Below are 13,031 nucleotides of genomic sequence, written 5' to 3' on the forward strand. Positions count from 1 at the left end.
GTGTTTTTTTTTTTTTTTTTTTTTTTTTTTTTTTGTGAAAAAACATTGGTTCTTCCTAGGCTGCATGCATTTCCAGAGTGTGCCAGTTTCCCGTGGGACAGTGTGCAATGAAATGGGTGACAAATTAGTGATGCATGGCATCCCAAGAGAACTGTTGGTGTCCCACTCTAGTGTTTCATGCCTTAGGTACCCAAAGTGTTGGAGATCCAACCAAAGTGAGGAGTTTGATCCTGATCATGTTACCAAAAGAATAGTAGATGTGCTGGGGTTTTAGGATGTGTTGGTTCCATTTGAGTAGTGCAAATAAATGCTTTCATACATGACTTAGACACTTTGATTTACCTAGTATGTAGGAGGGTGTAGTTTTGAATCCTAGATGAGAAGTCTTTTATTATTATTATTATTTTTTTTTTTAATGAACCGTCATATTAATAAATATCTCACTATGTAATAGGTTTTTCCCCAAAAATTAAATGACAATTTCCTCTTATCTTTCATACTTTGTAGTCTACCGCTCATAACTCATATCTGTCTTTACATTAGAGAGTTATCTCCAGACTCTAGGTACCTATACTTTAGAGATTAAAGAAAATCTTCCCCTCATGTTAGAAACACTGATAAAAACTACAAAAATTCTCCTCTTATCAAAAATCATTGGCAGTTATTCAACAGTTGTAGTCTTAGTAAGAGGGACATAGTTATAGTATGAAGTTAATTGATTTTGAAATAAAGTATTTCAGAGTAGTGTAATTTTTATACTATTTGGAGTTTGTATAGATCAAAATAATATCCCTAAGCTATGGCAAGAGGTATGAGCATCAAGTTTACAAAGGTAAAGTTTTGTTTTTATTTGAATTTGCCCCCCCCCCCCCTTTCATTGTTTTCTCCAGCTGACCTTTCTCTCTTCAATTTCGGTATGACAAGACCTTTGTTGTTACAGTAACCTCTATCAAACTTTCATTTTGTTAATTTTTAAACTCATTTTATGCTTAAAGATTTATTATTATTTTACTAATAGGTAGGTACATGTGTTCAAATCCTATTTACTACACTCACTTCTGTAATATATTCAATAGAGTCAACATATTTGTCAAGGGCGGCTTCCCAAATCCCCAACTTGACTGAGAGGGCCATGGCATTGGATATTGTGTACTTGCTGAGCATATCATCAGGAGAATTTTCCACTAGGCATATACTGTCCCGTTTTAACTGACTGACTTTGCTGAAACAGGAATAGAATTAATTTCATCATATTTAACATCAATAAAATTAACACTTTACAGCTTCTTCCTCTTATACATAGATGTCCTAACATTTCAAATCTAGATACTAGATATTGTGCACTAGTATCATTGGTTGGTTATTGAATAGAGCAATGTTTTTAATAAAATTACTATCTACTTTTACTCACTTCAGTTTGTCTTTTCTTCACAAGGGTATTTAAAAAGTATAGTAGTTAGGGAATGCATAAATGTAATGTCTTACATATTAGGACTGTATGTATAGTTCATTAACTCCTTTTCATTCAGCACCACAGCCTTCTCATAAGGTTTGATTTCAAACTGCTTTAAAAACTCCAAGAGGTTTTCTATTTCTAGATCTGACACATTCCATGCGACTAGTGAACCTTCTTGGAAGAAATATATGAACCTGGGTTCCTTTCCCACTTGATATTTGGCTATAACTTGGATACTGTTTTCACCATCTGAAATATAAGTAGTGAAGAGGTTTTTATTATATCATTTAACAACCATGGTTTTAAAAAAAATAGTATTTGATAATAAAAGAGGAACAATGTCTATCTCTCATCCCATGTAGCAAATTTTAAATAATCATCTAAGTACATATGCATGTATAGCTGTAGCAGACTAGGTCAACTCTCTAATTACTTAGTAACTCTTATAGGATAAAGAGGACACAAAAAACACTTTGTGACTTAATAACTACTATGTTAAGTTTTTATATTATTTCATCATCTCCTTTTACTTGTTTGTTCTTACTTTGCATATTGTCATCAAATTCTATTAACTCATAAAGATCTTTGCCAACAATTCCCTTTTTCAAATTGTCAATATCATACTCCTGTGCTGTTGAAAAGGCCACTACATTCCAGTGCTGAAAATACAAGACACAAGGTTATTAAAATATATCTGCTCCTTCAATATAAAATTCTTATCAAAAATAATAAAGGAAGGATGAGCTAAAAAAGAGGATAAACAGTGTACAGTGTACCCATATGTAAACATAATATTTCTTTTCTTGTCAGTGGCATAGGTAATGTACTTTGTTGGGACCCCTCTGCCTACAAAATCTTGCTTGAGGACCTTCTATGGTCAATAATGAATCCCAGCAGGGCCCTTATAAAATACCTAGGGCAACCCCATGCTTTAAGGGCTAAGCGGTTGGGATATATGCCAGTGGCAATGCACAAAGTTGAGTGTTTTTTTTCTTCTTCTTCTTCTTCTTCTTCTTCTTTCTTAACTCCACATACATACCTACTCATATGAGTTCATGCCTACACAGTTTCAATACTTACTCCAGGAATATCTCCTGTCTTCTTTTTCCTGATGATCCTTTTGGCCGGAATGCTCATACCTTCATACTTACACACCTAGTGATTTTGATTTACTCTTGACATAATAGGCGTCTTTGGCGAATTCGCTGTTTAAAGTTCCTGTTCCTGAACGCTGTCTTCAGATATCAGACCCCTGGGGTTCGAACTTGATACTTTCTGACCAGAATCCCAACTTGTCCGCTGCTCTCAGGCTCACCACATCCGAAGAGGTGGAAGATTTTCTGCACGGAATCCAAGGTCCCCAGTACCGTACACTCGACACAGGTCAGGACATGGAGGATTAAAATTAGAATGGCCACCGCAAACATGATAGCGGCGTAACGAACCTTTTGTACGGTCATTGATATTGACTGTGTGGAGACCACCTGAAATCAGCGAACGAAGAAGTTGAAGTTAGGAAAGCTTTCCTAGAATACCTACCTAAAATGATCCATATAGACCAGAGAAAATCTATCAGATCTAAGCCACAGGATAGAGTTCCGGGTTCTATGCTTGGTATAAGGAAGGAACGATATTAGAATAGATATCACAAATATCGTTCCCCAATTATTACACCTAGGTTCCAATGTCCATCGCGTTAACCGCACTGCACCACTGAGGTTGGTTATACCTAGGCTGACCATACGTCCCGCTTTCGGCGGGACAGTCCCGCTTTGGAGCCTCTGGTCCCGCTGTCCCGAGAAATCCTCTAGTCAGCTCCCATGGCGTAGTGGTCACTGCACTCGCCTTGCACGCGGGAGTCCCGGGTTCGATTCCCGGCGGGGTCAAGAAATTTGTATCATGCAAATGTTTGAAGAATGCTCATACCTTCATACTTACACACCTAGTGATTTTCATTTACTCTTGACATAATAGGCGTCTTTGGCGAATTCGCTGTTTAAAGTTCCTGTTCCTGAACGCTGTCTTCAGATATCAGACCCCTGGGGTTCGAACTTGATACTTTCTGACCAGAATCCCAACTTGTCCGCTGCTCTCAGGCTCACCACATCCGAAGAGGTGGAAGATTTTCTGCACGGAATCCAAGGTCCCCAGTACCGTACACTCGACACAGGTCAGGACATGGAGGATTAAAATTAGAATGGCCACCGCAAACATGATAGCGGCGTAACGAACCTTTTGTACGGTCATTGATATTGACTGTGTGGAGACCACCTGAAATCAGCGAACGAAGAAGTTGAAGTTAGGAAAGCTTTCCTAGAATACCTACCTAAAATGATCCATATAGACCAGAGAAAATCCAAATGTACGGTTCGGCCGCTATTCAACGCCAAATCTTTTAAAAAGTTCAAAAAGAGTTCGCAATGCTCAGGCCTTTAGATTTCAGCCAAAGTCGCTCGAACTTGGCACAGAGATATGATAAATTATGTAGATCAAAAATATCCTTGGGTCCTGTTTCCAGAAGGTACGGTTCGGTTGTAATTCCGGACCAAAGTTCTACAATTTAGGGCTATACAGGGAAAAAGCTCAAAAGGAACTAGCTCTTCTCACGGCTTTACCCTTGGCCACAGCTCGCTCAAATTTTGCAGACAGCTTCTATAATTAATGATGATCAAAAGTGTCCGCGGGCCGGACCTCGAGAAATGTACGGTTCGGCCGCTATTTAACGTCAAATCTTTTGAAAAGTTCAAAAAGAGTTCGCAATGCTCAGGCCTTAAGATTTCAGCCAAAGTCGCTCGAACTTGGCACAGAGATTTGATAAATTATGTAGATCAAAAATATCTTTGGGTCCTGTTTCCAGAAGGTACTGTTCGGTTGTTATTCCGGACCAAAGTTATACAATTCAGGGCTATACAGGGAAAAAGCTCAAAAGGAACTAGCTCTTCTCACGGCTTTACCTTTAGCTACAGCTCGCTCAAATTTTGCAGACAGCTTCTATAATTAATGATGATCAAAAGTGTCCGCGGGCCGGACCTCGAGAAAGGTACGGTTCGGCCGCTATTTAACGCCAAATCTTTTAAAAAGTTCAAAAAGAGTTCGCAATGCTCAGGCCTTTAGATTTCAGCCAAAGTCGCTCGAACTTGGCACAGAGATATGATAAATTATGTAGATCAAAAATATCCTTGGGTCCTGTTTCCAGAAGGTACGGTTCGGTTGTAATTCCGGACCAAAGTTCTACAATTTAGGGCTATACAGGGAAAAAGCTCAAAAGGAACTAGCTCTTCTCACGGCTTTACCTTTAGCCACAGCTCGCTCAAATTTTGCAGACAGCTTCTATAATTAATTATGATCAAAAGTGTCCGCGGGCCGGACCTCGAGAAATGTACGGTTCGGCCGCTATTAAACGCCAAATCTTTTAAAAAGTTCAAAGAGAGTTCGCAATGCTCAGGCCTTTAGATTTCAGCCAAAGTCGCTCGAACTTGGCACAGAAATTCAATAAATTATGTAGATCAAATATATCCTTGGTCCCTGTTTCCAGAAGGTACGGTTCGGCCGTTATTCTGGACCAAAGTTAAGCTATTTAGGGCCATACAGGGAAAAAGCTCAAAAGGAACTAGCTCTTCTCACGGCTTTACCTTTAGCCACAGCTCGCTCAAATTTTGCAGACAGCTTCTATAATTAATGATGATCAAAAGTGTCCGCGGGCCGAACCTCGAGAAATGTACGGTTCGGCCGCTATTTAACGCCAAATCTTTTAAAAAGTTCAAAAAGAGTTCGCAATGCTCAGGCCTTTAGATTTCAGCCAAAGTCGCTCGAACTTGGCACAGAGTTACTAACCTGGTAGACCAACAGAAATATCGTTATAAGGAACATCAGGAGGTTGATGGATATGTTCAACTGCTCATGCTTACTACACTTCTCAACATGGTATCAAATATCTGCCAACAGAAGAGACAAAGAAAAGTTGTTAGAGCTTACTCTCTAGAGTCGTCTAAAGAGTCAGGGGTTCTCAATCAATGGTACGAGGAGTACGCGGGTAGTAAATGAACCCGCTAAGTAATTTGTCTTGTATGTATCACAAATTACCACAAAGAAGGATACGTAATTGATATTTAACAATGTGAGAAGTTTGAAAATCACTGTTTTACACTTAATACAGGGTGCATCAGGCCAAGTTCTAGTCTCTATCTGTGGTGTTACGCTTCTTCAGTCACCTACGACAATACACCCTGTTTTGTCGAAATACAGTGTGTGTAAAATGTATGGAATACTATGGTTATTATAACCATATTATCTTCATTACAACACACAAAATTAATTAAACTTTAGGTGGCCCTTGTGGTTTCATTTACCGATTCAGTAATAAGATTGTTTTCAATGGGCAAGATAGAGACTTGCGGTTTTTCATTTTATTACAAGTCGTAACTACAATCAGAGTTTATAGCTCGTGGTTTAAGGAATCTGATTGGTTAATGTCAATCTTTTTATCCAATCAGATTGCTCAATGTCGACCTCCTGATGTTCCTTATAACTTATAACGATATTTCTGTTGGTCTACCAGGTTAGTATTAGAATTAGTTATTTAAGGGAGCGGCAAGGGTTCAACTCCCAACTGAAGGAGGAATTTTATTCTCATTTATTCTAGCTACAATTTAGGGCTATACAGGGAAAAAGCTCAAAAGGAACTAGCTCTTCTCACGGCTTTACTTTTAGCCACAGGTCTCTCAAATTTTACAGACAGCTTCCAGAATTAATGATGATCAAAAGTGTCCTCGGGCCGGACCTCGAGAAATGTACGTTCGGCCGCTACTTAACGCCGAATCTCTTAAAAAGATCAATAACAATTCGCAATTCTCAGCAGGGTGTCTACCAAAATGGGAAAATAAAATCCCCGGTTTTCCAGTCTGGTAGACACCCTGTCTCAGGCCTTTCATTGGAACTTCATTGGATGTGCGAATAATACGCTTCCAATGTGCGAGAGGCCTTACTCAAATCAGATCAGTAAACGGTTGCATAATCAAAAATCCACAAAGCTGTTTGAAACATGAACTTGCCGGACCGAGGGAGTCAGAGTTAGAGAGAAAATAAAAGTTATGTAGCAAAATTCCTACTTGTGTGAGATCACTTGATGGGTCCATGTGACGTAACAAAGATCGGCACAATCTTACTAAAACCAGTTTACCGGAGAACTTTCAATTGTGCGATAATGCCCACATGTTTTACATACAGTGTGCAAGAAATGTTTGGGGACATCTGAGTTAAGGGGACGGTGTTCAATTTTATTCATCCTAGTCGGGACCAGAATCTGAGTTGAAACTTGTTTTAATATCTGAGTATAGACACCCTGTCTCAGGCCTTTCATTAGAACTTCATTTGATGTGCGAATAATACGCTTCCAATGTGCGAGAGGCCTTACTCAAATCAGATCAGTAAAGATTGCATAATCAAAAATCCACAAAGCTGTTTGAAACATGAACTTGCCGGCCCGAGGGAGTCAGAGTTAGAGAGAAAATAAAAGTTATGTAGCAAAATTCCTACTTGTGTGAGATCACTTGATGGGTCCATGTGACGTAACAAAGATCGGCACAATCTTACTAAAACCAGTTTACCGGAGAACTTTCAATTGTGCGATAATGTCCACATGTTTTACATACAGTGTGCAAGAAATGTTTGGTGACATCTGAGTTAAGGGGACGGTGTTCAATTTTATTCATCCTAGTCGGGACCAGAATCTGAGTTGAAACTTGTTTTAATATCTGAGTAATGACTTGGTGTTTTTATGTTTTCGTCTAGTTCATATTGTCCAGGACCAAAATCTCGATATAAACTTGGTTTACTTGAATTCTTGAATTGAGCAATCTGATTGGATAAAAAGATTGACATTAACCAATCAGATTCCTTAAACCACGAGCTATAAACTCTGATTGTAGTTACGACCAGTAATAAAATGAAAAACCGCATGTCTCTATCCTGCCCATTGAAAACAATCTTATTACTGAATTGGTAAATGAAACCACAAGGGCCACCTAAAGTTTAATTAATTTTGTGTGTTGTAATGAAGATAATATGGTTATAATAACCATAGTATTCCATACATTTTACACACACTGTATTTCGACAAGACAGGGTGTATTGTCGTAGGTGACTGAAGAAGCGAAACACCACAGATATAGACTAGAACTTAGCCTGACGCACCCTGTATTAAGTATAAAACAGTGATTTTCAAACTTCTCACATTGTTAAATATCAATTACGTATCCTTCTTTGTGGTAATTTGTAATACATACAAGACAAATTACTCAGCGGGTTCATTTACTACCCGCGTACTCCTCGTACCATTGATTGAGAAGCCCTGACTCTTTAGACGACTCTAGAGAATAAGCTCTAACAACTTTTCTTTGTCTCTTCTGTTGGCAGATATTTGATACCATGTTGAGAAGTGTAGTAAGCATGAGCAGTTGAACATATTCATCGACCTCCTGATGTTCCTTATAACGATATTTCTGTTGGTCTACCAGGTTAGTAACATATTCATCGACCTCCTGATGTTCCTTATAACGATATTTCTGTTGGTCTACCAGGTTAGTAACATATTCATCGACCTCCTGATGTTCCTTATAACGATATTTCTGTTGGTCTACCAGGTTAGTAACATAGTCGTCGACCTCCTGATGTTCCTTATAACGATATTTCTGTTGGTCTACCAGGTTAGTAACATATTCATCAACCTCCTGATGTTCCTTCCTTATAACGATATTTCTGTTGGTCTACCAGGTTAGTAACATATTCATCAACCTCCTGATGTTCCTTATAACGATATTTCTGTTGGTCTACCAGGTTAGTAACATATTCATCAACCTCCTGATGTTCCTTATAACGATATTTCTGTTGGTCTACCAGGTTAGTAACATATCTATTCATCGACCTCCTGATGTTCCTTATAACGATATTTCTGTTGGTCTACCAGGTTAGTAACATATTCATCGACCTCCTGATGTTCCTTATAACGATATTTCTGTTGGTCTACCAGGTTAGTATTAGAATTAGTTATTTAAGGGAGCGGCAAGGGTTCAACTCCCAACTGAAGGAGGAATTTTATTCTCATTTATTCTAGAACCTGTATGCCCTGAAATTCGCTAAGGAGAAAATAATAAGCGGTATAACTAGGGTGACCATAATTTTTTTGGCCCAAAGCGGGACGCAGTCCTTTTTGGACGAAGGGGGGGGGTGAAATTTACACGCGTAGGCTTAGCTCCTGATTTGTATCAGTTAGATAGGTACCTATGTTACAACCTGCCTCTGCACTACACAGTCAATATACCTACATTTTATTTTCAAATATTTTGATACATAATATTGTACAATATTGGAATCGTAAAATGGATTTTTTCCCGAGCTCATTGCTCTCAATGATAATATAGGTTCGGACCAGCTAAAGCGGGACAATATCGGAACTTTGGGCGAAAGCGGGACATTTTAGCGTCCCCAGAGGATTTCTCGGGACAGCGGGACTAGAGGCTCCAAAGCGGGACTGTCCCGCCGAAAAGCGGGACGTATGGTCAGCCATATGTATGACTAGGGGTGACCATAATTTTTTTGGCCCAAAGCGGGGACGCGCAGTCCTTTTGTGGCCCAGAGGGGGACGCGGGCCTTTTTGGGCGGAGGGGGGGGGGGTGAGGTACAAACATGTGGGTATAAACTACCTGCCTCTGCACTACACAATCAATATCCCTACATTTTATTTTCAAATATTTTGATACATAATATTGTACAATATTGGAATCGTAAAATGGATTTTTTCCCGAGCTCATTGCTCTCAATGATAATATTAGGTTCGGACCAGCTAAAGCGGGACAATATCGGGACTTTGGGCGAAAGCGGGACATTTTAGCGTCCCCAGAGGATTTCTCGGGACAGCGGGACCAGAGGCTCCAAAGCGGGACTGTCCCGCCGAAAGCGGGACGTATGGTCAGCCTAGGTATAACCAACCTCAGTGGTGCAGTGCGGTTAACGCGATGGACATTGGAACCTAGGTGTAATAATTGGGGAACGATATTTGTGATATCTATTCTAATATCGTTCCTTCCTTATACCAAGCATAGAACCCGGAACTCTATCCTGTGGCTTAGATCTGATAGATTTTCTCTGGTCTATATGGATCATTTTAGGTAGGTATTCTAGGAAAGCTTTCCTAACTTCAACTTCTTCGTTCGCTGATTTCAGGTGGTCTCCACACAGTCAATATCAATGACCGTACAAAAGGTTCGTTACGCCGCTATCATGTTTGCGGTGGCCATTCTAATTTTAATCCTCCATGTCCTGACCTGTGTCGAGTGTACGGTACTGGGGACCTTGGATTCCGTGCAGAAAATCTTCCACCTCTTCGGATGTGGTGAGCCTGAGAGCAGCGGACAAGTTGGGATTCTGGTCAGAAAGTATCAAGTTCGAACCCCAGGGGTCTGATATCTGAAGACAGCGTTCAGGAACAGGAACTTTAAACAGCGAATTCGCCAAAGACGCCTATTATGTCAAGAGTAAATGAAAATCACTAGGTGTGTAAGTATGAAGGTATGAGCATTCTAATCCCAAATAAAAACACCAACACTTCTATGAACGAAACACTACTCAATAGATTTCATCTTTGAAATAAACATAAATACACGGAACATAGTAATCTTGCGGGATAAAACAAGCGTCAAATATATCCAAGTGATCCGATATGCCATTCTCTTCCAATGTCTTGTCCATATCAAGAACAGCACCAGAATACTTCCACACATACTGCTCCGTGTTACTGTTGAATTTAGAATAGCGTTCTTCAATCCGCTTCAATGTATCTTCACAGCACACGTTAAGATAGGTGTATTGGTTGGTTAAAACATTCAGAATCCTGATTGGAATTTGCTTCTGTGTCACTTTCCCTATGATGTATTGTTCGTCCTTCCACCATGGCACTGTTTGCAACCCCTTCCACTTGTACGAAGGCAAGTAGGTATCCACATGAGGGATCTTCCCAAACGGAGTGAAAGGAACACGGACCCCGGTTTCAGGGTGGATGTGGTACTTGATGTCCCCTGTACTTTTGTCAAACCAATGACTGATATCTTCGCCAGCGTACTCCAGTATAGTTTTCACTTCTGGTTTCCCCTTGTATTCTCGAACGAGTGGTGACAAATTCCTCACGAGACCGAATATGATCACCCAACAACACCGAGGCTTATTTCTCAACAAAACCTCATCCGAAGTGAAGTGTGGAAGATTGGAAAACTTCTCATCCTTGAACATTTGACTATAATCCATTTGAGAGCGCTTCTCTTGCTTTACTGGCATTTTCTGCAAATACTTTTAGTATACATTTGAGCTGTCCACACAGTCTAAATTTGATATTATGATTCAAATATATTCATTCAAGAAATATTGGTTCAAATAGGAATTTAATTCAATCTGGTTAGGATAGGGAGTTACCTATATTCCTACATAGTATAGGTAAGAAAAATTGCATTTATCTTGCCAAATTATAATGTAAACAAAGGATAGTGGGTGAAAATTGTTGTTCAAATATTATAAGTAGTAAAAAATCAATCTTATATTATAAAATCAATCATTTTATATCGGCGCGAACGACATGCATAAAACATTGTTGGAGCACCTAAAAAAAAAAATAAAAAAAAAAAATCATTTTATATCAAGGCTGTGAAATTTAAGAAAATTTTGTTAATTGTAAGTTTAATTAGTTAGTTCACATTAATTTTAAGTACCTACTTAATAATATTGTAAAGCTTAGGCAGTGACTTTAGAAATTAAATAGTAAAATGGTAAGGTGTCCTGAAAACATAAAATGTAGCAGCTATAAATGTATAATTAAGTTTTACTTCCATGAAGGATTTTTCTAGCCCTAGCTTTAAATTAAATACATAAGTAAGTAGTTAGTTGTAACAATAATAAAAAAAATATATGTAAATGTATTGAATAGCTCATTGGTTTTATTATTTATCTCCATTTCACTCCTGTTGTAGGTATTTCTAGAGTTGGGGAGAGAGGCTAGTCAGATTACATCTAACAGAAAAGATAACTATGAAAGGGGGGGGGGGGGGAAATTCAAATAAAAACATTAATTCTTAATTTGAGTAATGAATAATTAATTCTCATATAACAAACCATTTTGAGTTTGCGTGCTTATATTACCAGTAAAATAACAGCACGAAAAGCTGACATCATCATCATCATTGAACGATTTGAACGTTGAACGGTTCGTCTTCGCATTATCGCATTGACGCATTGTCGCACTCGCACTTCGCACGGTTGGCTGTTCTGTCTTCCGTCACTTCTGTCTTCCGTCATTACACCTTACACCCTTTGCTTGTTGCTTTGGACGTTGACTTGGGGTTTGGGTTTGGGGTCAGATTATCCAATTTTTTTTTCTATTCTATTTAAAAAAAATTCAAATTTTCGCGGTACCGGTATTTTTTTAGTACAGTGTTGCCAAATGTAGGGTGTACGGTGAAATATCGATGTACGGTTTTTTTCGCGTACGGTTTTCCAATTTATTTCCCCTCTTTTGCTTTCAAAGTTTTAAACGCGCCAAATTTGAAATTTGTATTTTGAAATTTTCGTGTCAGAGCTCTGCAACCTGAGAAAACATCTTGCACTGAACATCTTATATTATTGTTACATATATTTAGGAAAACTATGGACAGAAAATCTTCTCTTGAGAACACAGTTGATAGAACTTCTCTTCTGGATACACTGTTTATCACTTATCACTCTTATCTCTCTTCGTTTTTCTTCCGGAAAACACGAAAATTTCAAAATACAAATTTCAAATTTGGCGCGTTTAAAACTTTGAAAGCAAAAGAGGGGAAATAAATTGGAAAACCGTACGCGAAAAAAACCGTACATCGATATTTCACCGTACACCCTACATTTGGCAACACTGTACTAAAAAAATACCGGTACCGCGAAAATTTGAATTTTTTTTAAATAGAATAGAAAAAAAAATTGGATAATCTGACCCCAAACCCAAACCCCAAGTCAACGTCCAAAGCAACAAGCAAAGGGTGTAAGGTGTAATGACGGAAGACAGAAGTGACGGAAGACAGAACAGCCAACCGTGCGAAGTGCGAGTGCGACAATGCGTCAATGCGATAATGCGAAGACGAACCGTTCAACGTTCAAATCGTTCAATGATGATGATGATGTCAGCTTTTCGTGCTGTTATTTTACTGGTAATATAAGCACCTTTGAATACCAAGGAGGATGTGAGAGCTTGTAATTGGTTTTCTGCTTTTATGAAAAGACACACAAGACTCGACTAGACTTTCTTTATCAGTTTATCAACTTCATTCATTGGATTACCTTAAATTCTTACCTTGGTGTATTTAATATCAGGTGTCTTGTTAGACATGATAGCGTGAAGCTGTAGACAATTTGGATAATCTGACCCCAAACCCAAACCCCAAGTCAACGTCCAAAGCAACAAGCAAAGGGTGTAAGGTGTAACGACGGAAGACAGAAGTGACGGAAGACAGAACAGCCAACCGTGCGAAGTGCGAGTGCGACAATGCGTCAATGCGATAAT

At 38.9% G+C, this 13,031-nt stretch overlaps 2 protein-coding genes across 2 annotated transcripts in view; both read right to left on the reverse strand.

The window, feature by feature from the left end:
- Nucleotides 1-2,559, reverse strand: part of LOC108253114 (required for meiotic nuclear division protein 1 homolog) — an 11,084-nt gene extending 8,525 nt beyond the window's left edge. Inside the window, exons 1-4 of the mRNA XM_017446476.2 lie at nt 2,537-2,559; nt 2,001-2,115; nt 1,486-1,705; nt 1,057-1,222 (exon numbers count right to left, since the gene is read on the reverse strand). Of these exons, the coding sequence (XP_017301965.1) occupies nt 1,057-1,222; nt 1,486-1,705; nt 2,001-2,007 (393 nt within the window). The 5' untranslated portion in view covers nt 2,008-2,115; nt 2,537-2,559. The remainder of the gene's footprint in view (nt 1-1,056; nt 1,223-1,485; nt 1,706-2,000; nt 2,116-2,536) is intronic.
- A 7,499-nt stretch (nt 2,560-10,058) lies between these two features.
- LOC103515050 (cytochrome b5 domain-containing protein 1) lies at nt 10,059-12,995 on the reverse strand. The gene is made up of 2 exons (XM_008479967.3): nt 12,822-12,995; nt 10,059-10,827 (listed from the first exon to the last, which is right to left on the reverse strand). The coding sequence occupies exon 2, from the start codon at nt 10,781-10,783 to the stop codon at nt 10,079-10,081; it is 705 nt and encodes a 234-aa protein (XP_008478189.1). The 5' UTR covers nt 10,784-10,827; nt 12,822-12,995; the 3' UTR covers nt 10,059-10,078.
- Nucleotides 12,996-13,031: the final 36 nt, after the last annotated feature.

This window comes from Diaphorina citri, unplaced genomic scaffold, assembly GCF_000475195.1.
Source record: "Diaphorina citri unplaced genomic scaffold, Diaci psyllid genome assembly version 1.1 scaffold1263, whole genome shotgun sequence".
In the NCBI taxonomy this organism is placed as follows: Eukaryota; Metazoa; Arthropoda; class Insecta; order Hemiptera; family Psyllidae; genus Diaphorina; species Diaphorina citri.

Bases quoted from the DNA above. Each gene is read 5' to 3' on its own strand.
- LOC103515050 (XM_008479967.3), bottom strand. From the start codon at position 10,783: ATGCCAGTAAAGCAAGAGAAGCGCTCTCAAATGGATTATAGTCAAATG.